Consider the following 24,238-nt stretch of genomic DNA (forward strand, 5'->3'; position numbering starts at 1 on the left):
TCCCCTCTTCTATTCTGAATTTCCTAGATGCTTTGAAATACACTAATTTCATTTATAATCCTTAAAAAAAATCAATCAGAAATCCTCAGGAGGAAAGCAAAAAACAAACAAACAAAAAACAATATCGTAAATTTTCCTGAGTGAGGATGAGACTGGTAGTCTTTAAAATGTGAAACCAACCAAGTTTGGACTGAAGCCTTCTTGTATTCCCATCGGTATTCCTATTCAGACATGGGTATTCTTCATGGCTCCAAGAAACTTCAAAATGCATTCAAATTAGGACTGTCCTCAAAATTCAATCTGCTGACCAGTGCTCTCTGAAATTTTTGGAACGGTAAGATCTGATGTCTTATTCTAAGACCAGCTGAACCTGAGTTAATTAAGTTACCACCAACTATAGCCAGCTTATCAGTGCTCCCCTCAACTTACAACAGTGTTGGCCAAGGTTAAGGTCATTTAGACATCATAATTACAGATTCTGGTTATTACTCTAAGGGTCTTCTTTATTATGAAAAGACATAACATATAAGCAATGTGTTCACAGTTCAAGCCAATGAAAATTGGAATTTGTTTACAACCATAATAAGAGTATGTGTTAACTCAAATTGCCGTAAGTCAAGGACTGCTTATACTAAACCTCAATTTTATGGAGTATAGAGACACAATTGAGCGATGTACAATTTATATAATTATAATGTATACATATATGCACAAGTGTTAATATATGTGTATGTGTGCATTATGAGCTGAATTATGTCTCTCTCAAATTCATATGTTAAAATCCTAACCTCTAGTACCTCAGAATATGTATTTGGAGACAGGGCCTTTAAAAGAGGTAATTAAGTTAAAATGAGGTCATTATGGTGGGCCCTTAGCCACTATGACTGGTGTCCTTTTAAGAAGAAAAAAATTTGGACACAAACATACACAGGAAAGACCACGTGAAGAGACAGGGACAAGATGACCATGGACAAGCTAAGGAGAGAGGCTTCAGGAGCTGATGCCGTAATCTCACACTTCTAGCCTCAAGAACTGTGAGAAAATTAACTTTTGTTACTTAAACCACTCAGTCTATGATACTTTGCTATGCTAGTCCTAGCAAACTAATACTCTGCTTATGTGTGTAATTTGAAATATAATTGTTACTCATGTCAACTAGAGTCACCCTTCCAACATAGTATCTCATTTCAGAGTGTGTAAAGTCTAAGTTCCTTCGTAAGATTCTTGAAAGCTCCTAGGGACTAGTGTCCTTCTAGCTTCAACCTCCTGCCTCTTCTCAATTACCTCAGTTTAGATGTCATTTCCAATCTCCAGTTCTGTGGTCCTTATCCTGTGCTAACCTAGAGTGGACCTCAGGTTTCTCCATTAATTTCCATCAAAACAAAATAAAGTAAAATGCTAACAACAATCAAAAACAAAACAAAAACAAAAATCCACCTTCATACAAAGTAATCATGAACGCAGCTTACTTTATATCCCAGAAATGCAAAGAACTTAAAATTGAACATTAGCTATCTCTGCTCTAACACAGTCCTTTAGCCATTTGCACAAGTGGGAAATCCAGATTCCTGCCATGTTCTAATGTCCCCCACTACCTCCTTCTCCTTTCCCCTTCTCTCTCTCTCTCTCTCCCTCCTTCCATCCATTCTTGATATACCCCGATCTTCTCTACTCTCTTCTTCGCTCTTCCCCCATTCCCAGCAGTTTGGCAATCACTTTTTGTGAGTTTGACTTATGTTATCAGGATCCCCTTTCCTACTTCAAGTAGCTAATCGAACTATTTTCTCAAAGAATTTCCTTCCTCAGAGAAACCCTGGAGCCAGCCATTAAAGTAATACAGTTTTATTCCACCTACATTATATTTAGCCAAGTTTCTGTAAAGAGTGAAGGTAATTTTTCAAGTTGTTTTTTCACTCTGATCCAAAAAGAATTAAGATCAATTATTTAACATCATCTAATAACAATACATTACCCTTCTATGTAATCTCTAAATTGATTTAGATTTAAAACCACCATTAAACCTGTTGGAAATTATTTTTAAATTTTGAAGCCTCACTGGAACTTTTAATCACACATATGAACTCTGAACCTTATTTGTTAAACTGTCAACTGCTGCATTCAGCAAATGACTTAAATTATGATTGCAAAGTAGAAAACTAAGAAACTTCTACATTTGTCACATTTTATATGGAATATAGGAAAGATGGCTTCATTTTACCTTTATTCAAAAATCTTCCACACAATTAGTATGTGTTGATGTAGGTTGCCTATTTGAAGAATGTGTTTATGGTTTGAGGAAGAAAATGAAAATAAAATTCTAGTTCAAAATCACTTCTTAGGAAACAGGCTACTACTGCCACCTGGGGGAGGTTCTTTCCGCTTCATTCAAGAAAGCCAAATGTGCTTGTCAGATGAATGAAAACGGTTCATGTTTTCCTTGTTATATCCACACAGGAAGACTTTTTAACTTTCTGCCCATGAAGTCATAAGGCATTCCAGATGTCTCCACGATTCCTTCACACAGAAATACATACTTCACAGACTTTTTGAGAGGTATAAGAGAAGATGAATCAGAATATAACCATATTAAGGTTACTCCATCTTACACACTAAAAAGTAGTTGGAGAAGTAAGGGTTATATAGAGAAAAAATTAAAGCTTTCAATAACAAAATGAAACCCAATTTTAAGCAAAATGTATTTGGCCTCAATTTACACTTGGTTGTACTCCTTTTCTGAAATATGCTATCATTAATTGATACGGAAACTACATGTGCAGATACAATCATGCTAGTGATTACATCAGTTAGGATAAGATAATTTCAATTCCATGGAAATAGCCAAGCGTTTTCTTATAGAATTTTTGAATTCATGAACTAAATACTGTTACGACATCAATATCTATTAACTGCACATATATTGCATATCTATTTGTTGAAACTTTTGATGAAATAGTATAAATGAGGAACATTCCATCATTTACAATGGAAAAAAATATAACCATTGCTTTTGAATCTAGTTTGTGTTTAATAGTTGTCAATCTTGCATCTTTATGCCATAGATAAGCTGTTACCTAATACAGATGCCCTAAAACAAATAATTTAATCTTGGAAATAAAGTTTCAGGAAGTACCTGTTGAAATGACCAGCCTGTCAGATGACAAAAAAAAAAAAGTCAGTGCTGATTAGAGAAAGACAACTAACCATTTACGGGGAGGATTTTGGTAATAGATTAACTAAATAAAATACATACAGTATCAGTCCCAGAATGGTACGGTAACACTATCAGAAGGTTAAAGTTCATACCAAAGAACAACTGTACCAGCTCCAGGGAAGTCTTTGTGGAAAAAGTATTTTTAAGATTGGAAAAGGTAGGTGACATACAGAAGTATATTGGGATTCTATAATAATTATTATTTTTTTAATTACACATTTGATTCAGGAGTAAAAAGAAATCTGAGTGACTGTGGCTCAGCCAACATAACTGAATGAGCTGGGTAAACTGGGGTCACCTTGAGGAGCTCCAAAAATGAGTGTCTTTTGTGTGGGGGTTTGAGGTTCCTTCAAAATGTTCATATTAGAGCCTAGGGAGACTGGGGTGAGAGGCAATAGAGGACAAGAAAGGCCAGAGGTACATAAAACTGAATAATAGAAGTACAAGTTACAAGCAAAAATAGTAAATATGCAATTTTAATTAAATGTCCTTACTTCTGAATCAGCAGGTTGAGTTCATTTGGCAATTGGCCTGTAGCTCTGTTGTACTGATCTAATGAAAATGATCAATGACCTTAAAATGCTTATGTTCTACACAAAAGATTACCTCCATTTAGGGGTGTTGTAAATGGAATAGATTCTCTCAAGATTCTCCTCCCTCCTAACTGAGCTACACAATGTGTTGGGCTTTACTTCCTTTATTCAAAAGCCAGTAAGTTACCATGGTAGACCATGGAAATGATTTATTAATTATTTCATAACAAAAATTACAAGCAGTTCTCATTTTCATCAGAATGTTGCCTGGTTGTAAAAAAAATAGTAAACAAAAACAGAAATCTTCTTTAACAGTATTCATGTTTCATAGGAGACAAGCATTCAGGAAGTCAGGAAAGATAATTTTTTGCAGATGCCACTTGTATATTCCAGGGGTGGGGAGGTGGGGACGTAGGGGATGTTATTTAACATGCCAGAAAGATCCATTTCTTCCACTCTTCTGTTCCTTCTTCTTCTCCAAGAGTGATTGATTTTCAAATACTGCTGCTAGTCTTGTTAATGAACTCAGAAAACTCAGCACCCATTGCTAAACCGACTCACCTGCCACATTGATGAGTTAACATATTCCTCCTAAAGATGGTTTACATTATCTTCATGTAATTTGGTTTTTATTCTCCTCATTTCCTGCAATTATTGCTTCCTCATCTCTTCCTTATCTATATTTGACTTTTCTCTCCTCTCCCATTGCAAACTACCAATATTATTTCAACCTTCCCACTGTCACTGGGGTGTCTCCACTTTAGTGGAGCACTCCTCCATGCTTCAGTCACTATGAATGAGGGGTAAGTAAGCCAAAAGTAGTACCAGGAGTGCTCCAGGCCAAGTAAAAAGCCTTACATTGGGTGAATATAGAAGCCTAACTGCTTATGCTGAACCTTTGTTTACCCATAGACATGACAGACTCCAACAAGATGATCATCAACTTGGCCCTCTTTGGCATGACTCAGAGTGGAAAAAGTTCTGCTGGGAACATTCTTCTGGGAAGTACAGACTTCCACAGCAGCTTTTCTCCATGTTCTGTAACTAAAGAGTGTTGTCTGGGCCGCAGTTGTCACCTCTGTGCCTTCATGCGTCGAGGAGAGCAAGAGATAACCTTGCAGATCCAGGTGTTGGACACTCCAGGTTATCCACACAGCAGGTTGAAACAGGAGCATGTGAAACAGGAGGTCAAGGAGGCCCTGGCACATCACTTCGGACAAGAGGGTCTCCAAGTTGCGCTGCTGGTCCAGAGAGCAGACGTGCCTCTCTAAGGACGGGAAGCATCTTCCTCAGTCCAGATGATTCAGGTAATACAAAAAGCCGATTACACTAATGCCATTATTTCTATTTGGAGGACATTATCCTATGACAATCTGCTCAAAAGAGTAGGTTAGAGCAAGTTTAAAACAAGTGTTGGTCAAATAGAAATGGTAAAAATTACTTGATTTTTCCTACCAAGAGTCATTTTTTACAATTTCCTTTAGAGGAATTCAGTTAGTCATTTTACAACTATGTCATACACAAACCCCCAACCCCCAAATAAGATGCTAGACTTCAGAGGTTAACAAACCCCTAAATGAGTTTGTAAATGTGGCCTCCAGACTATCTGTTTCAGAATCAACTGGGCTGTTGTTAAAAATGCATATTCATCCAAGCCCTACTGAAACAGAGTTTCAAGAGTAGAACCTGCATACCTGCATTTGCATAAATTTTCCATATTTTTTTTTAAATGGCAACGTTTAAGAACTACTAAAACTTGCAACAAATGTGTGTTCATTCACTGATTCAGTCATTGAAAACTGTATCAGGTACTTACACAGAGCTTAATGACTGGTGAACAATATATGAGCCCTGCCCTCAAAAAACTTACAGTGTAGAACAGACAAATAAATAAACAAGTATAAGACAATGCATTAAGTGCCAAAGTAGTATAATGTATGGCCTGGGGGAAAGCAGGTTTCACTGTGACTTACATCATGGTGAACTATGCTTTATTTATAGGAAAGAAATCAGGAATTTCAGATGCTCTGAGTGCCTCATCATCTGTAGGGTCAGCAACTGATCCACTGTAGCCAAGAAAAGACCAGAGGGACCTCGGTGTGAACATGAATTAACATATGCCCCCTTTGCCAAGTGGTCCATCCATGTTTGTTCATTTATTAGAAGTCACTAAGTTGGAAGCTTGTTCAGCCAGTCTAAGTAAGGACCTTGGAATGGGGAGGGGTTCTGAGTATGGCTATAACTAGGAGATGGAGGGAGTAATACTTGCATAGGGTACACACATATATGAACCAGGTCCATCTATAACCAACAATTCCTGGAAACTGCTCATTGAGCTGCTCCATTCTACTCAATCTCTTGATTCTCTAGTCTGGAGCCACCCAAATTTAACTGCTGGACTTGACTAGTATTACTCAGTAGCCTCATTAAGTCACTGAGATAAGAGAACTCATCATTACTAGAAGCTCCACAGGTAAACTACAGGGAGAATAGAAAGCAGACATTTTTCATTCAAGAATTTGTATAAATGCTACTCTTCTTTTGGCCCAATCTCTGATCACGTCGATATAGGATCTGTTACACTTAGAAAGATAGTATACTTAGATTCAGAGAAATATTTTTTCCCTTTAACTAGTAAAGGCATAAGATTGTTCTAAATGACAGACACACTTTTTTTTTTCAGTAACTGTGCATGTTTTTAAAAATGAAAAAAAAAAGCCATATGTGAAATCACAGCAAACTAGCGGAAAAAATTAGGGTGACAAGAGTATAAAAAATATTCCTCATCATCCAACTCCTGAAAAGTCAAGGACATGCTGTGCAAAAGTAAAGAAGAGAAGATGATTGCAATTAAGAAACAATGTGGAATCTAAGAAAGCCCACAAACCTCCCCCAAACTATTAAAGCCTGTATTTCAAACAATATTTCTGGTAGAAATCAAGTGGGGGAAAACCTGTTGCCATTCCATCGCTGTAATTTTTTAAATAAGTTTTAAAGTTCATTTAAGCTGCTATTAAATAAACATTTAGTTGAAGGTACAGATGGATATAACTCAGTAAATTCAGTAAATGTACAAATATCTCTGAAAAACTAATCTCTCTCCACATGTCTCTAAATTTTTCTCTATGCTGGTCCTATGCTTAGCTGAAAAGGGTATTTTTTTTTAAAGATTTTATTTATTTATTCATGAGAGACAGAGAGAGAGAGAGAGGGGGGCAGAGGGAGAAGCAGGCTCCCAAGGAGCAGGGAGCCCGATGTGGGACTCGATCCCAGGACCCTGGGATCACGACCTCAGCCGAAGGCAGATGCTTAACCATCTGAGCCACCCAGGCACCCTGAAAAGGGTATTTTAAAAGACATACATTTTAGGGGCACCTGGGTGGCTCAGTCGGTTAAGTGTCTGCCTTTGGCTCAGGTCATGATCCCAGGGTCCTGGGGTTGAGCCCCGCATCAGGCTCCCTGCTCAGCAGGGAGTCTACTTCTCCCTTTCCCTCTGCCTGCCACTTCCCCTTCTTGTGCTCTCTCTGTCTGCCAAATAAATAAATAAAAAAATACAAGACATACATTTTAAAAATAGATTTTTTTCCAGTTTTAGGATATAGAACTCTATTGTAATCCTCTAATTTTTTTATACAAGTGAATTTGATTCATAAATGTCTCTGATCTTTTTAAAAGGTACCTGGCATACAGCCACATTCTCTTAGCACTGCCTTCTTAATTCAGTGTCCAGTTCATGACTTAAAGGCAGAGATGGGCTAGAGTAAAACTCAGATCCAGAATTTTTTTTTCTAAATAAATATGTTTTCTCTCCCAGGAAAACTCAGCAGCCAAGATTTAGTAAGCTTCAGAGGGGCCCATGACCCCTGGGAGGCACTGCAGTCCTATTCTGGGCTTCTATCGTAATTTTTGGTTGAAGATCGCCTATGCACAAGCTGGCTGTTTATGACCTTCTTCCTGAAGGTGCTTCAGTTACTGGTGGCAGCCATCTGGATGTGCTCACAGATTGGGAGCAGCTGCAGAATGTCTGAATATTCAACAGGACCAACAGCTGTTAGGAAGAGCAAGGAGTTGTTAAGGTCCTCTGGTTCCAGACACACCCTGGATTTCTTTTTCTTCCTAGCTTATGCAAAATGGGGAACGGAATATCTGCCTTCTCCCTTTTCCTTTCCTCCTTTCTGGGGGCACTCATTGATGCCATGGAAGGAACCTACAAGGCCAATGCCAGAGAACTGACCTCTTTTTTCCTGTACCTCCCTATGGCCTCTTTAAATATCTCTTTTAATTTGCGCTCTAATATTTTTTAGAGGGGTTATAGGCTGCCAGCTATGACAAATGAAACATTTCCCCAAATGATCCCTTTTTCTTTATTTATGTTAGGCCTTCATAATTTACAGCAAAATGGTAGAGATGTCAGTGAGTCATCTCCCCAAAATTGGGAAATAAAGGGAATGATTCATCTAAATATTATCTGAGTATCATTTGAATGTTATTTAAAAATCCACAAATAATGAATAAGGGAAGACAGAATAAAGTCACCTTAAGAAAAGTGCTAGCAAGCAGCCAAACTGCACTAGGAATTGAATCCAGGAATTGACTAAAGTCCAAATTCTTTCCACTCTCATGGTATCATGTATTATTACTGTACATAATCAGGCTTCAAAGAGATATTTTTGATTTAAAATGAACAACTCAAATTTGATGTTATAGGTGGGTGTGTGTACAAAAGGCTCAGAAAGGCCAATGCAAGGCCTGAAAATACTTAATGAAGATAATGGGCTTAGTTGTTGGATAGAATTTAGTTGAAAAATAAGCCTATAAATGTTACTATGAGTTTCTTGGCTTCAGTTCCTCCCTTATAAAATGAGAATAATTTTACCTACGTTGAAGAGTTTTAAGGGTTATGTTTAATGAATGTGATGGGATTGCGCGTTGTGCCTGACTTACAGTAGATTCACAGAAAGTTACTGTCATTGTTAACATTTTTATTGTTATTGTCACTACGCAAATTGTGATGAGTACCTATTCAAACGAATTACTAGATATGAGCAATCTATTATAGAGGTTAAGAGCATGGGTTCTAGAGTAAGTTATACTTGGGTTCAAGCTCCTACTTAGTTACTTATTTGCTTTATGACCTTGGGCAAGCAGCTTCTCTAAATTTCAATCTCTTCATTGGTAAATTGGGAAAAATAACAGTGTCTACTTGACTGGGTTATTTTCAGGACTAATTTCATAATAACATAACAGTAAATTAACTCAGGCACTAACACAAGACGAGTGTATACTAAATGTAAGCTATGGCCACTATAATTTTATTGTTAGTTTTGTCTTATGCTAAAATTAGGACATATTATTTGTAACCTTCTTCAGGATTATCTTGATAGGCTTCAGAAGAAAATCAGAGTGAAATCAAATTTACACAGCCCTGATGTATAAGAACTTCCCTATTAATTTAGAAAAAAAATCTGGGAAGAAAATTCTCTGGTTTAGTAAAGGTTAAAGTGAGAAACTCCAACTTAGTGGGAAGGCCATGTCCGGGCAGGTAGGGGACCTCTGTTCTAGGCCCAGGCCTGCCAACAATCAGCTGTGCAGCTTTGGCCATTTAACATCAGATGTCACAATATCCCCTTCTGTACAATAAGGCAATTTGGACAGAAGATCTGTAAGGTTGAACATTCACTGAATCTGATCGAACAAGGTCTTATCATTCAGCTCTTGGAGAAGGAAATGTGGTGCTTTAAGTGGGATGAGAGTAAAGGAATAGTCTGAAATACAAAGAACGGTCCTTATTGTCCTCCTGTTCCACGATAATTTTTTTTCTCAGTTGATGTAATAGTTGGCTTTTTAAAAAACTCCCCCTAAAAAGTCCAGATGCTATGATTTCATCAACCACAAACAAATGGGGCAGGGCTGGTGAGGTCCTGGGAAAATGAACATAATTCCTGGAAAACAAAGTTTATATCCTAATGAGCTGTCCCAAAAGGACTAGATGGACTCATACCCATTAGCACTCTGAAACCAAACAATTCATGATTGATTGTAAAATTTCCATCTAGCTTAGTACTATATTTAAATTATTAACACCAGATAACTTACAGTAACTTATCTTACTCTTGGATTTTTATGTGAGGTAGCAATCAACTGTGATTATTCTTTCTCTAGGTCCATAGAGAACACATTTGGCCACTAACATGATGACTATACACCAAGTGACACTATTTTCAAATAGTCAACTATTTTCCGGCCAAAAATCAATCTAAAGATTATAAGCTAAATCAACCATTCTCTTCTATTTCTGGCAGTAATTCAAAAGTGCAATTTTTCTCACAGTTTAGGACATGAGCATCCTTTCATAAATAATTATCAACATGTAAAAACTTCCCAGTGGCTGAACACATGGACTTGTAAGTAGTGCCGAGCTTACAAATCTATTTTCCTTAGGTGGTTTAACTCAGTTTTCTTGAGTGTTATTATAGTTAAAGTAGGAAATGTCTGGTGGAGACAAAAAGGGAATGTGTTAATGTTACAACCCAGAAAACCAGGAACGAAGGACATACTGTGAAAGTTATACCATTGAATGCAATAAGTACTAACCTAGCAAAAGAAGAATTCTACATTATAATATATAACTCAGGAAGAGATCACTTGGGCCAGTTTATTTTGCATGAATTTTTATTATGGTGATGTTTTAAAAATATTTAATGACAAATGTGGTTCATGCATCAACCGAAACCCATGGGGTAGACCTGGGGGTAGCCCTCAAGAGGTTAAGGGTAGTGTCTATTTATTAACTTGTAACACACATTTCAATATTATGACAATCAAAATAAACACATTAATAATGTACTGGGTGAATATCAGAACTAGCTCTAAATTTGAGAAACTTTCAGAGACAAGAATGTTCAAGGATCAATAACTGTACAGAAGTAAAATCCCAATACTACACAATCCCCAATAGGGCTCAATCACTCTCTTTACTTGGTATGTCTTCACTGCCCCATAACTCCCTTGATTCCTATGCTCAAGGCATCATCACATGCTAGAAACTTCTCCTGACTCCTCCCTTTACCTCACTTTCCACCCCCACCCCAAACTGGGCCAAATGTCTGCCTCTATAGCACCAATATATTTTCTATCACAACACCTGCAATTACAACAAATGGAAAGTATTTTCTTTCCTGTCTGTCCTTCTTCCTCAGTTGTAAGTTAGTACAAAAGAATCTCCACTAGACATAAGCAGAAAAGTGTAGGTCATGGTCCACTGTGTCCCTGGAACAAAGTAACCCTCAATAAATATTTGCAGAAGGAATAAATCACCTAGAATTCTTTTTAAAATTCAAATTCCCAGGTTCCATCCCTAAAGATTCTGACACATTTGTAGCAAGTATCTCAAGTGGTTCTGATGTACATAACCCAGGAATCTTTTTATTCCCAGAAAATAGATCTATTTAGCACTTCATTAATTTTTCAACTATTTGTATTAATTTGCTAGGCTGCCATAACAAGGTTCACTACCTGGGTGGCTTGTAAGCAACACAAATTTATTACCCCTCACTTCTGGAGGCTAGGAATCTGAAATGAACATTGGCAGGATTAGTTCCTTCTGTGGGCTGTAAGTGAAGACTCTATCCAAAGGTTCTGTCCTTGGCTTATGGATGACTGCCTTTATCTTTACATGGCATTTTCCCCTGTATTCATATCTTTGTCCATATTTCTCTGTTTTATAAGAACACCAATCGTATTGCATTATTGGCCTTAACTTGACTAATTACATTGGCAACAACCCTATTGCCAAATAAAGTCACATTCTGAGGTACTAGAGGTTAGGATTTCAACATATGAGTTTGGAGGGGGTACACAATTCAAACCATAATACCACTTTTTTTTTGTGACTCTTTGATCTTCTTTCACTAGAAGTTTGTTACAACATGCTGAGCATGACAAATTTTGTTATGTCACTATTACCTAAAATGCAATGCTGTAAATCTAAGTATTTAGATTTACAAAGAGCTATCGTCTTTAAAAGTTGGGTTAATTTAAATTTTGCAAATTGCAAAGAGCTTTACAAAGAGCTTTGTCTTTAAAAGTTGGGTTAATTTAAATTTTGCTAATTTGTGTTTTGATGGCACATAAGAATATACCAATTAAAGTACCTTTTTAAAAATTCTTTTGTAAAGTTTAGAATCTGTTAAAAATAATTATTCATTTAATGTACTGATCTTGAAACTTCAGTTCAGATTTTCTTCAGGCAGGATACTTTTAGGAGAATCAGAAATATACAATTATTCTATGGTGTAGACAAATTTTAAACAGATATGAGGAAAAATTTGGGACTTATTCACTGAGAGAGTCTTTCTGAATGCAAAAGAGAAAGTGCAGACTACATGCAAATCCATGAGAATGAACTATAGAACAAAAGAGAAATTTTACAGGAAGGTAAATTTTGTGTCCCGAAGATTAAACTTCAAAACTGAAGACTCAAAACAAATAAATAAAACCCTAAACCTTCTGTAAGAGATGATGGTGAGGGTCCAAATTACAGATTAATCCAACCAATTTCTATTGAGAGTTTACAACGTGCTAGAGGCTTTGGTTGATATAGACAGACTCTGCCTTCCAAAAGCTCATGGTCAAGGTACAGAGATAAATGTGTAAATACATAGCTCTGATAAATGACAAACTATATTAGGAATTATAATTAGTAATCATGGTCTCGAGATGTTTAAGTTTAAATATATTGTCCCACAGTTGCCATATTTCCATATTATTTACATGTCTTGATTCTTCCTTCCTTCCTTCATCTCTCCCTCTTTCTTCTTTTCATTTTCAGTTTTTCAGTCTTATAAATATCAATCCCACATTTGTTATACCCAATGAAAATAGTTTCCTAAACTGTTTTTCAATTTTTTAAGATTTTTTTAAACCAGAGTTTGTACTGATACCATCTCCCACAAAGCATTATGTTGAATTTCAAAAGGATAAACCTGTAAAGTGCCCAGCATAATACCTAGCACTAAATATTAGTTGTTCTTTCTTCTTTCTTTCTTCTGATTACTAGAGGTCCTGGATATTTCTTGTTATATTTATTCCTAAGTATTTTATATTTTTCTGAGGACTCAGAAATAAGTAATACTTTAAACCTATTTGAGATGATGGTGAAGGTCTAAATTCCAAGTTGCTATTATAAACTGGTAGCACCTTTGAAAATATAATGGTAACGAGAATATTTGGAATGAAGGGAATGTCATTTTACTTTCACAATGTCATGGTTTCATATAACTTTTGAAATATTAAAAATGTTAAATGGTTATTTCTAGACACCTTTCATACTGTGTGAACAATTTGCCACGTCCCGTCACTTCCATTTTATATCAGCTTATTTTCACTAATCAAAAAAGATATTATTCCATAAACAACTTCCACATATTACTAACCAAAGGAATACCAGTCTTCGATGTTTTTCAACCACATTAGAGGAAGTCATCTGATAAACTGGGCTTGATTCTAGGCATGTGAAGAGGATGCAAATCACAGTGATATTTCTGTAGTTGTTCCAAATCACTAAATGTAGTTTGATCTTAGCTTTTCCATTACATGTCATCTGATTAATCAATAGATTGTAACCAGATTACGTAATTATAAATCCTCAGAGGATACTTATAGTTATGATAATAACACAACATTCCTATAAAAAAAGATATGACAATTCCCTTGGCCAAAGTCCTTTGACTTAAAGGAATTGTGGTTCTAACAGCTTCAGGTTGGCAGGTAAATATCAATTATTGCTGAATGTTGTAAATTAAGTTGTATCATATGCAGCATTAATAATATGCAGTTCTGAAGTTGTGTATACATAAATTATAAGAGCAAAGTAAAATGGAGACATAAAGCCCCCTCCTTTTTTTTTTTTTTTTTTACAAAATCCAACCATCTTTCTCCATTTATTTACATTATTTGACTCTGTCTTCACTTCCCATTACATATATCTGCTTTTAGTAACATAATGTCATCCAGATCTGTTGACTATCTATGTTGGACCATAATAACTCCTTTGCTTGTGTTTGAGGAATATAGGCCAAGGCAAATAGCCATTTAACTTCTTCTTTCTTTCAGGAACTTCTGGGACATGCTTGGAAGAATTACACTGCCATTCTTTTCACCCATGCAGAGAAAATAGAAGAGGCTGGGTTCAGTGAAGATAAATATTTGCACGAGGCCTCTGATACACTGCTAACCCTGCTAAATTCTATTCAGCACAGATATATTTTCCAGTATAAAAAAGGAAACTCACTTAATGAACAAAGAAAAATCTTAGAAAGAATCATGGAATTTATAAAAGAAAATTGTTACCAAGTTCTTACCTTTAAATAAAATTTAAAGTAACATAATGACATTGGATTTTAGAATAAGAAACCTTGTTTCAAAATGCCTCTGGTTAGGGCACCTGGGTGGCTCAGTCGTTAAGCGTCGGCCTTCGGCTCAGGTCGTGATCCCAGGATCCTGGGATGGAGCCCTGCATTGGGCTCCCTGCTCCGCGGGAAGCCTGCTTCTCCCTCTCTTACTCCCCCTGCTTGTGTTCCCTCTCTTGCTGTCTCTCTCTCAGTCAAATAAATAAAAATGAAAATCTTTTTTTAAAAAAATGCCTCTGTTAGAATGGATGAGGACTGTCAGAATTCCCATAGGCTGCTGGTGACAGTGTACACTGGTATAACCACTTTTGGACAACTGTTTGGCAGTTAAGAAAAATATAAAGTAATCAAGACTCCTAATGCAAATCCTGTGACACAGTGGTTGCCCTCCTAAGTATACATTCAGCAGAAATGTGTACATTTGTGCACTAAAAGATATGTGTGTACAAGAATGCTCATAGCAGTACTACTCATAATAGCTAATTAGCTATTGGAAATTATCCAAATGTCCATTAACAGTAAAATGGATAAGCAAATTGAGGTATATTCACACAACGGAGTATTACACAGTAATGAGAATGAGCAAACTACAACTGCATGTAACAATATCAATGAACTGCCCAAACAGAAAGTTGAAAGAAGCCAGACATAAAATAGTATATGTTGTATGATCCCACTTGTATAAAGTTCAAAAACAGTCAAAACTGATGTAATATAAACTAAACTACTCTGATGTTAGAAGTGTTAGAAATCAGGAGTGGTCACTCTTGGGGAGAGGATAATGAGCATGCACTGGGCAGCTTCTGATATTCTGGTAATGTTTCATTTCTTGACCTGGAGGCTAGTTTTAGAGTGTTCACTTTGTGAAAATTCAACAATGAACACTTCTGATTCATAAACTATTTAGTATATCTGTTATATTTAAATAAAAGCTAAAATGAAAAATTATTACCTATATTTTAAAAACTAGCTCCACTACTTACTTGATGCTAGACAAGGAAAATCATTTAATCCTGTGAAATCCTCATTTGGAATATCTACTTGATAGTTACTGTAATGATTAAACAACTTGGCTCATGGTTAGATGCTCAATAAATGTTAACTTTCTTTTCCACCTTATGACCTGTGGTTCCTATTTAGGGTTGGAAATGTAGGTAAAAATTCAGAGCCTAGCCCTGCAGCAGAAACAAGGCTAACAACTATAATAACCAAAAATGAATAAAGCCTTGACTGAAGAAGAGGCTTCTCTACCTTATAAGGTTAGTCACTTTGGCTTAGGAGAGAGCTCCAGGATGGTCTCAAAGGCAGCAGTGAGGATTGAAGGAAAATAATTCTAGTCAATCATAATTGCCAAGACTACCACCAAATCAAAATTGGATCACCCTTATGTTCAACATTTGTACATGAGCTTTATAATTTACAAAATTGTTTCACTAAGATAGTTCCTAATTTACAAACAGCTTGGTTTCATATTTTTTAAGTGTGCAATACACTGTATTTCCTATTAGAAATAAGATTATAGCTGGTGATTATTCTCTTAGGAAAGGCCTCAAAAGCCTACTTAGTGCTTAATTTTACCTGAACTCTAGCACAAACGGTATTAGAAAGCCTATAACCAAAATTTATAAAATGCTTCTATGTGAAAGTGTAATTCAAATTCCAACTTGAAATAATGTCTCTCTTTATTTCTCTTCAGGGCCCCTTCTATCATCGGTCCAGGACTGTAAAGTGAGAGCTTCAAAAAAGGAGCTGATTTAAGAACTAAATGGGCATTGACACTTCCCTAGGGGTTGGCCACTTGGTGACAGAAAAAGAGATATATATATATATATATATATATATATTTAGATTTATTTATTTATTTATTTAAGAGCAAGCACAAGCTGGGTAAGAGAAGCAGAGGCAGAGAAAGAAGCAGGCTCCCCACTGAGCAGGGAGCCGGATGTGGGGCTCGATCCCAGGACCCTGAGATCATGACCTGAGCCAAAGGCAGATGCTTAACCAACTGAGCCACCTAAGCGCCCCCAGAAAAAGAGATTTGAGGCTGAGAAGCTGAAACTGAAGTGAATGATGAAGACAGGGGAATATTCACATTTTAAGTCCTTCATATTCTTCATTCATGTGATGTCAGCTAACTCTTCTAGAACATAAATTCTAGTTTCAGGAAAGATAAGTTGTACAGAACATTAAGGGTTCAAGATCTTTGAGGCTGGCATGGTGTTAAAAATTAATAGAGGGAAGGTGCCTCCAGTTTCAAAGAGGAAGACTTCTGTGATGTTTTCCTTGAATTATTTTAGATTTGCGTATATATGTATATATACATAACTCCCTAAATATGACCATATAACATATTTTACTTTCTTTTAGAGTCTTGTATTTTGCTTTTTTGGTTCGCCATTACCTCTCTCCTCTTCCATCTCTCCTTCTCCTCATGCACATCAGCCAATTAGATGGAGCTCATGTCAACAAAGAGTATATGCACCATTCCTATTTTCTGCACGTCCAAGTAATCACAAAGAGTACACATATACATATAAGCACATGGAGAACTTTTGTCTTTTTATTTTTATTTATTTATTTAACTTATTTTTGAGGTGGGGAGGGAAAGGGCAGAGAGAGAGAGAGAATCTTAAGCAGGTTCCACGCTCAGCACAGAGCCTAATGCGGGGCTCAGTCCTATGACCTTGAGATCATGACCTGAGCTGAAATCAAGAGCTGGATGCTTAACCAACTAAGCCACCCAGGTGCCCTGACTTTTGTTTTTTTTTTTTTAAATTTCATATTATACTCTCTACAGCATCTTTTTTTTCACTTAATACCACCTCATTAAAATTCCTTCAACTCTAAAATGTAACTTAAATTCACCCCTTTTAACACTTCAGTGTATTTGTAACAATCTGTGCAACTAGTTCTCTATTGATGTGCACTCCAGTTTTCTGCCACCCAAAGCCATGCTTCAACAACTATTCCTGTATATGTATTTTTATATAATATTGACTTTTTCCCTGTAAGTTATATTCCCAAGAGTGGAGTTTCTGGGTTGAAGTGTACATACAGTTTAAGTTCAGTATATCTTACCCAATTTCTTTTCATATTGTTAGAAATTTTTTCACCAACGTTTGAGTACTCTTTCCCTATATTCTTGTCATCAATCAGTGTTATCATCTAAAATACCTACTAACACCCGTTTGATAAATGTAAAATCATCTTACCTTAATTTGCATTTCCCATACTACTATTGGAGTATCTCTATAAGCATGTTGCTCATTTAGATTTACACTTCTATGAATTGCCTCTTCACATTCTTTGTCCTTTTTATCAATTTTCTATTGGATTACTTCTTACATGATTCTTTGCTTGACCAACACTTTCGTCAGGCTTAAACCTCTCCTAGCCCCACCTCTGCACTTCCTTGTAAAATCTGGTCTCAGCAAGAACTCTGGTAAGACAGTTTAACCAGAACCCTCTCACTCTCAATATCTGATCAGGTTCCTAATTCTCTACCAACCCAAGTGACCCTGACCCCCACCCTGCACTTTGGCTGTAAATTCTCACTTGCCTATGCTACACCGGGAGTTGAGCCCAATCTTTTCAGTAGTCCTTATACCTATCTTGATGGTCCTGAATAAAGTCGCCTTACCATCTTTAACAAGTGTCATTGAATATTTTTTTAACACTCCCTGCTTGGCAAAATGGAAGAGTTCTATGTATACTACATATTAGTCTTCCATCTGTCTTTTATGTTTTTTTTTCTATTATATATCCCTTAACTTTATGAGAACTTCTGCCAAACAAAATTTGTGAATTTTCTTATACTCATATATTTCTATGTACATGATACAAGATATGCTTTTAGTTTCATTTCCTTCCAGATGGGTAACCAATTATATTTTCTCTATTTATTAAATAATTTATCGTTTTCCTACTGAAGAGAAACAGAGACAGAGGTAGGTAGATACATAGAGAGAGCTATCTCCTGTATCTATTTCTGGATCTATTCTGGATTCTTGTTTCTTTCCATTATCTATTTTATATTACTGTCAACGCCAGAATGACTTAATCAAATTGGCTTTATGTTATTCCTTGTTTCGAAACAAGTTTCTCTTGTTTCAGTTATTTCAAAACACTTTTCTGGATACTCTCAGGCATTCATTTATGTATTTTTTCAGATTTTTTTTCTAATTAAAAAAAATTTTTGTTTATGAAAAATGGTATTTTATGGTATTAAATTCTCCCATGCAAGCATATAGGATGTTTCTTCATTTTCCTTTATTTTATATTACTGTGTATCTTGCATTTTTCTTTTCCTTTACCAAATCAGCTTTGCCGATCCTTGATAATTTGAAAGTTTTATTCTAACTGATATGCATTAAGGATTATTTCCTTGTTCCTGATTCAGAATCAAGCACTATTGTGTGATAACAAGGTAACAACTGTAGCCAGGAACTTTCTTTCCACACAGCATCATGCCCTCACCTACTAAAATAGACCTTTAGAACACTTTCATTTCCTTCGTATCCTTTTATCCTTCCCATGTCTCCCTTAGGGAAGAGGGCTTTGGAATGCTTTTCTTTTCCCATTACCAGATTTTGCTAAGATATTTAACTCAAGACTTCCCTGACAGATTGCCCCTTCTGTTCAAAAGTCCTTTCTTACCAATTAAATTGACTATCACGGTAGTTTATCATTACCTCTTTTAACTTAATATACAAATATTAGAAGGTCCATTCCTTACCACTGTTTTCATCTTCCCTCATCTCTCTAGTTAGTGTTATATATACTCCTAATATACTCTTAATTCTAGCACAGTATGCAAGAGGCATTAAATTCTAGACATGTTCTTCCATCTACCATTATGCAGCAGTAATCCTAACACCTCCTAATAATCAGCATAGCAGATGTAGAGAACCAACTTTTTAGCTGGTAGTGGGATAGCTGAATCACAAGAATGCAGGACACAGGAGTGAACATCTTGTTGCTGTGCTGTACTTTACCGGAAGTTGGGTTATTTGGCTTTTTGGGGACGACTGTACACGTGTATCCACTGAATAAACTCACCGTAAGTGGAGATAATTACAACTTGCAACAAAAGAACCATGTAACCAAAACTAGCTCTAGGTAAAAGAAATGATGTCCAGAAGTTCATCTTTGGTATACCACCACCTATTCCATCAGTCTATAATTTGCAATCTTTCCTTATGTCCCTTCAGAGGCCCAATCTGTACACTATTCGCACCTGGAAGACAAAAGCCTCTACTGAACTTTGTGTTTGAAAGTGTTTTGAACATTTTGGAGCACTGGAAAAGAGCGTATTTGGTATCTTTGTGCATCTGGGGTTAGACTCTCATTAGCACCCACCATCTTGGGGCACTGGTGATTCAGCCCTAATACTCACTGGCTCTGACCTTTACTAGGTTTATTCTCCTAAATATATTACCTCAATTAGCAATTTCAGACCTTCTTTAAAATCCATCCTGTGCCATGTTTTCCATAAAGAATTTGCTTAGATATTCTGTTCTACTGATTTTCAGGCATATTATAATTCTTTACAAAAAGGCTAATGTTTTTAAGTGGCACTATTTCCCAAATTCTCAAACTTTAAAAAAATTATGTCTTCACAAGCACCTGAAGTTTTTTTCAAAGCATGTGCTGTTTTAAGAGAAAATGTTATTCTTTTATATGAAAACTAAAGTTACAGAAAAAAGTTATTTCTACCAACATCATTCTCTTTTGCTAAACCTATTGAAAGTGACTTTCAGTTTGCATTTTTCTTAATCTTCTTCAAAGAGAAATCAAATTGTGGTGTTGATTTTGGATAACTGCCTCACTATTCTTTCCAAATTCCCCAGGTATAAAAAGCTGAATGGGGTTTAAATTAACAAGTATCAGCTAAATATGCAATCTTAGAGTTGAAAAGTTAAGTGGATGCATATATATTGAGAGCATTTCTCTACTGGGATGTATAATATTCTAATGAGGCAATTTACAAAAACAAAAGTAAAACTTTGTTAGAGTAGCCTTCCTAAGAAGGCCCATCACAAAAATGTCATTGTAGAAATGAGCAGACGTTAATAATTACTATTTGAACAATATTAGGTATTATGTAGCAATGGGAAAGGCAAGAAGAGTAGCTAGCCCCTACATTAAAAAGGATTTCTTGCAATTATTGAGCCCCAGGCTTGTTTCTGCTGCTGTTGCTAAGATCAATAGCCTGCCAGATAGGAAATATGTTGATGAAGACATAAAATAACACTTACACACATATTTTACTCAAAAATCCAGAGAACTGGGAATACTGTATTGGGGGGGGGGGTGGGAGTAAGGAAGGGGAAGGAAAAAATAAACAAGGGAATACATAAGGGTTAAAAAATATAATGTACAATAATTAATTCACCCTCTGAAATTCCAGATGGCTCACTTTCAAACCAGCAATTATTTCATTGTTCTGGGTCCTTTTTCCAAATGTTTTTTGGAGTTATACCCCTATGAATTACCTCTGCCAAGACTTATCCAAAGGAAAAACCGTAACTATAAAAAGTACAGTAAGCAAGAATGTGTAAGTCACTCTTTTCTATTCCAACAAGTTGGTATCTGAAGATCTGGTTTTGTATAGGGGCATTATTAGCCATGAGCAGCTATCCTTCTTTTCATTATTATTGCACATTTCGGGGTTATCATCCAAGTAGTACTGCAAATGAGGCCTCACTACAGAATTGCTCCTAGATTAAATAAATACATATTGACTATCTATCTATCTATCTATCTGGAACTTAGCGACCTCTCTCACAGGTTGGCTTTTGGGATGGACTGTCAGATCAGTGCCCTTAACAGTGCATTACTTAAAAAGGCAATTGCTGCCAGTTGCAGCAGCCTGGTTTTACCAAGAGGTTCTTCCTGAGCACTTCTGCAACAAAAAGAAAAAAGTTGATAAATTATCTTTATATTTAACGATCTTGCCTCTACCTTTAGAATCTCTTAAAATACTCCATTAATGGAGTCATCCTAATCTCCTTACATGAACTACTAGAGTTTAGGAACTTTATCACTATCTTTCCCTGAAGTTTAAACAAAGAAGTTGCTTCTCACCCAAATAAAAGAAACCATATGACATTTAACTGACATGGAAGAAAGTGTATTGTAATGGAGAAGAGCAAAGGATTACTAAGAGTTGGAAGAAGATCTAGGTTTCAGCTAGTTATACCTTAGCACAGGTACTTTTTTAACTTTTCTGTTGGTTCTTTGGGGTAAAATGAAATGGCTGGTCTAATTCTATGGAGTTAAGAAATAGGTAAGATGTGTAAAAGTACTTGTTAGCTATAAAGCACTACATATCTTAATAATAATCCTACAATAAAATCCACAAGAGCAGAGAGGTATTATTAATACATCCCCCTAACTTTTGTTGAAGGGCATGGTTTATTCCTCAATTGAAATTTTGGAGAGTAAAGCTTTCTCCACAGGACAGCAATTTGTAGTATTATTGTTAGTTGAGTTACATTAATTTTCCTCCCTAGTTTTTATTTGGTATCTTGGTGATAAAAGTTTTAGTCTTCACACTGTTGCAAAAATGCTTAGAACCAGAACTTGTGTCACAATTTATGTAGCTAAAGCACACAGTTAATACTGAGTATTTCTGTTCTTTTTATATTTTTAAAGGCATAACATATAAACTTCTCTGGAAAGCTGAGGTATACTCATGTCCCTTTAATACTCCTGTTAAACTCAAGAGTGAAGTGCTCCCAGTCGGTTGGGCATCGGCCTTTAGCTCAGGTTGTGGTCCTGGGGTCCTGGGATCGAGCCCCACCACTGGGCTCCCTGCTCAGTGGGGAGTCTGCTTCTCCCTCTGCCTCTGCTTCCCTTTCTCTCTCTCATGGATAAATAAATATGTAAAAAAAAAGAGTGATGTGCTTCCCTACTGACCAAGAACTTAAAAATAGAATTGCTTCTATTCATATTAAACTAAAAACACAACAGTGAAAAATATTGTCTTCCTGGTCTAAGAAAATTATAAAACTAAGGGTGCCTGGGTGGCTCAGTTAAGCATCTGCCTTCAGCTCAGGTTATGATTCCAGGGTTCTGGGACTGAGCCCCACGTCAGGCTCCCTGCTCAGCAGGAAGTCTGCTTCTCCCTCTGCCTCTCCCCCTGTTCATGCTCTCTCCCTCTCTCTCTCAAATAAATAAAATCTTAAAAAAAAAAAAAAGAAAATTGCAAAACTTTTTAAAACTATCATTAATACTAAACTAGTCAAAGGGCATCGATGAACAGGGATGGGCAGTATCTAAATATCTAAATAAGATTTCAGTGGGAGCACGTGGATAAGAGAAAATTTCAGTAATGCAGTAAGGAACATCTCCAGCGAGGTAAGAGATACTACATCTGGTACAGAGGGACAATCAGGTCTACTGAGAAACAGGGCCACAGCCTCCTGGGGCTTCATATACACTATGTAATGTTCTGAACAAGAATTCAACTTCTCAGGAAATCTCAAGAACACTAGTTTGTGGAAAAGGAGCATCCCTACCATGAATGGGTATTAAAATAATATATATTATATCCTAGAAATTGTTTTAAGTATTCTGTGGGTACTAACTCCACAACCTACATAACTCTGAGATAATACCCATCTTAAACGAGGGGAGTAAAGTATATAAAGGCTAAGCAGTTGCCCAAGCTCACACACATTTAAGTTGTAGAGCCAGGAATCAAAATTAGGTAATTTGGCTTCACAACCAATACTAAGCTCTATGGATATATTAGCATCTCTGAGAGTCATCTACAAATGCAAGTTTTTGAACCTGCAAAGCCAAGGCAAAGACTCTGAAACCTGGTTAAAGTCACTAATGTTGCTCTACAGGGCCCTATCCACACCCTCTATCTTGCGGACATGCTATTAAACTTCCAGGAGTTACTTTGAATATTTTAGTCTAAATAGGAATTTACATATTTTTAAAAAGCAACAACAAAGTATCTGTTTGGTGGGCACTTAATGTTCTTATATCCATAGAGTACTTAATGTTCTTGGTAAGAGCAAGGCAGGGGAAAAAACTTTTAATTTTATATTAAAATCAACAGGTCCTGAAAATGACTCATCTCAAAAGAATAGTACACATGGAATTTCTAAATATAAGAAAAGTTAGTACTCCTAACACTCACTGTAAGATAGTACGCCAACCTTGCATAAGAAAGCATCCTGGGGGAGGGTCAACTTTTTTTTTCCTGGTTTAGTTCACAAAACATAAATAGAAGTCAAGAGGTACCAACTGTTTAGGCTGTGACCTAACACCATCTCCTACTGTTGAAATTCTTAAAGGGCTGAATACCAGTCAAAGCCAAAAGGTTTATATCTTGTTGATGAACAATGCCATTTTTGTTGTTAATTCCATAAGAGCTCTCTCATCCCAGCAATACAAATCAATTATTTTTCTATAAAAACAATGAATAATAATGGGACTGCATTGATAACTTTATTGAGTAATGCTTTATGTAACTTTAAAAATTGGGAATTGGGCGCCTCGGTGGTTCAGTCAGTTAACTGTGTCTGCCTTTGGCTTGGCTCATGACCCCGGGGTCCTAGGATGAGTCCCGCATTGGGCTCCCTGCTCAGCGCTAAGTCAGCTTCTCCCTCTGTCCTCCTCCCCTGCTTGTGATCTCCTTCTTTCTCTCAAAAAAAAAAAAAAAAACCTTAAAAAAAAATAAATAAAAATGGGAATAAATATTTCAACTACCTAAGGAGTCGAAACATTTTTTAATTTAAAGAAATTTAATATAATTGGGAAAAATTGGAAAATACAGAAACACAAGACTTTGTCATAGTCTTATTTCCAAAAGAATAATATATCCTCAGTACAAAATAACTTCTGACATTCATTTGTGTTTAGTTGTCAACAGTTGTTATTGATGCTCTGTTATTTAGTTTTTCAGAAAGAAGATAAAACTGGCCTACCAGAACTCCATGGACTTCAATAAACGAAATTTAATTATACCTTTTAGATTCTGGCATGCAGGGTTTTAAATTTTTTTGTTTTGCTTCTCCATTAGAGGCTATAAACAGCTGGAATATTGTGTAATTTTTCTTTTAAACAGT

At 36.2% G+C, this 24,238-nt stretch overlaps 1 protein-coding gene across 1 annotated transcript; it reads left to right on the forward strand.

Moving 5' to 3' along the window:
* The first annotated feature begins 3,295 nt into the window (after positions 1 to 3,295).
* GIMD1 (GIMAP family P-loop NTPase domain containing 1) lies at positions 3,296 to 14,115 on the forward strand. The gene is given in 3 exon segments (XM_028121267.2): positions 3,296 to 3,368; positions 4,657 to 5,051; positions 13,858 to 14,115. Coding segments are annotated over 2 exon segments (651 nt in total). The 5' UTR covers positions 3,296 to 3,368; positions 4,657 to 4,658.
* The last annotated feature ends 10,123 nt before the right edge of the window (positions 14,116 to 24,238 follow it).

This window comes from Eumetopias jubatus, unplaced genomic scaffold (assembly GCF_037043125.1).
Source record: "Eumetopias jubatus isolate StellerSeaLion01/CBP00866 unplaced genomic scaffold, mEumJub1_p1.0 scaffold_2, whole genome shotgun sequence".
Classification (NCBI taxonomy): Eukaryota; Metazoa; Chordata; class Mammalia; order Carnivora; family Otariidae; genus Eumetopias; species Eumetopias jubatus.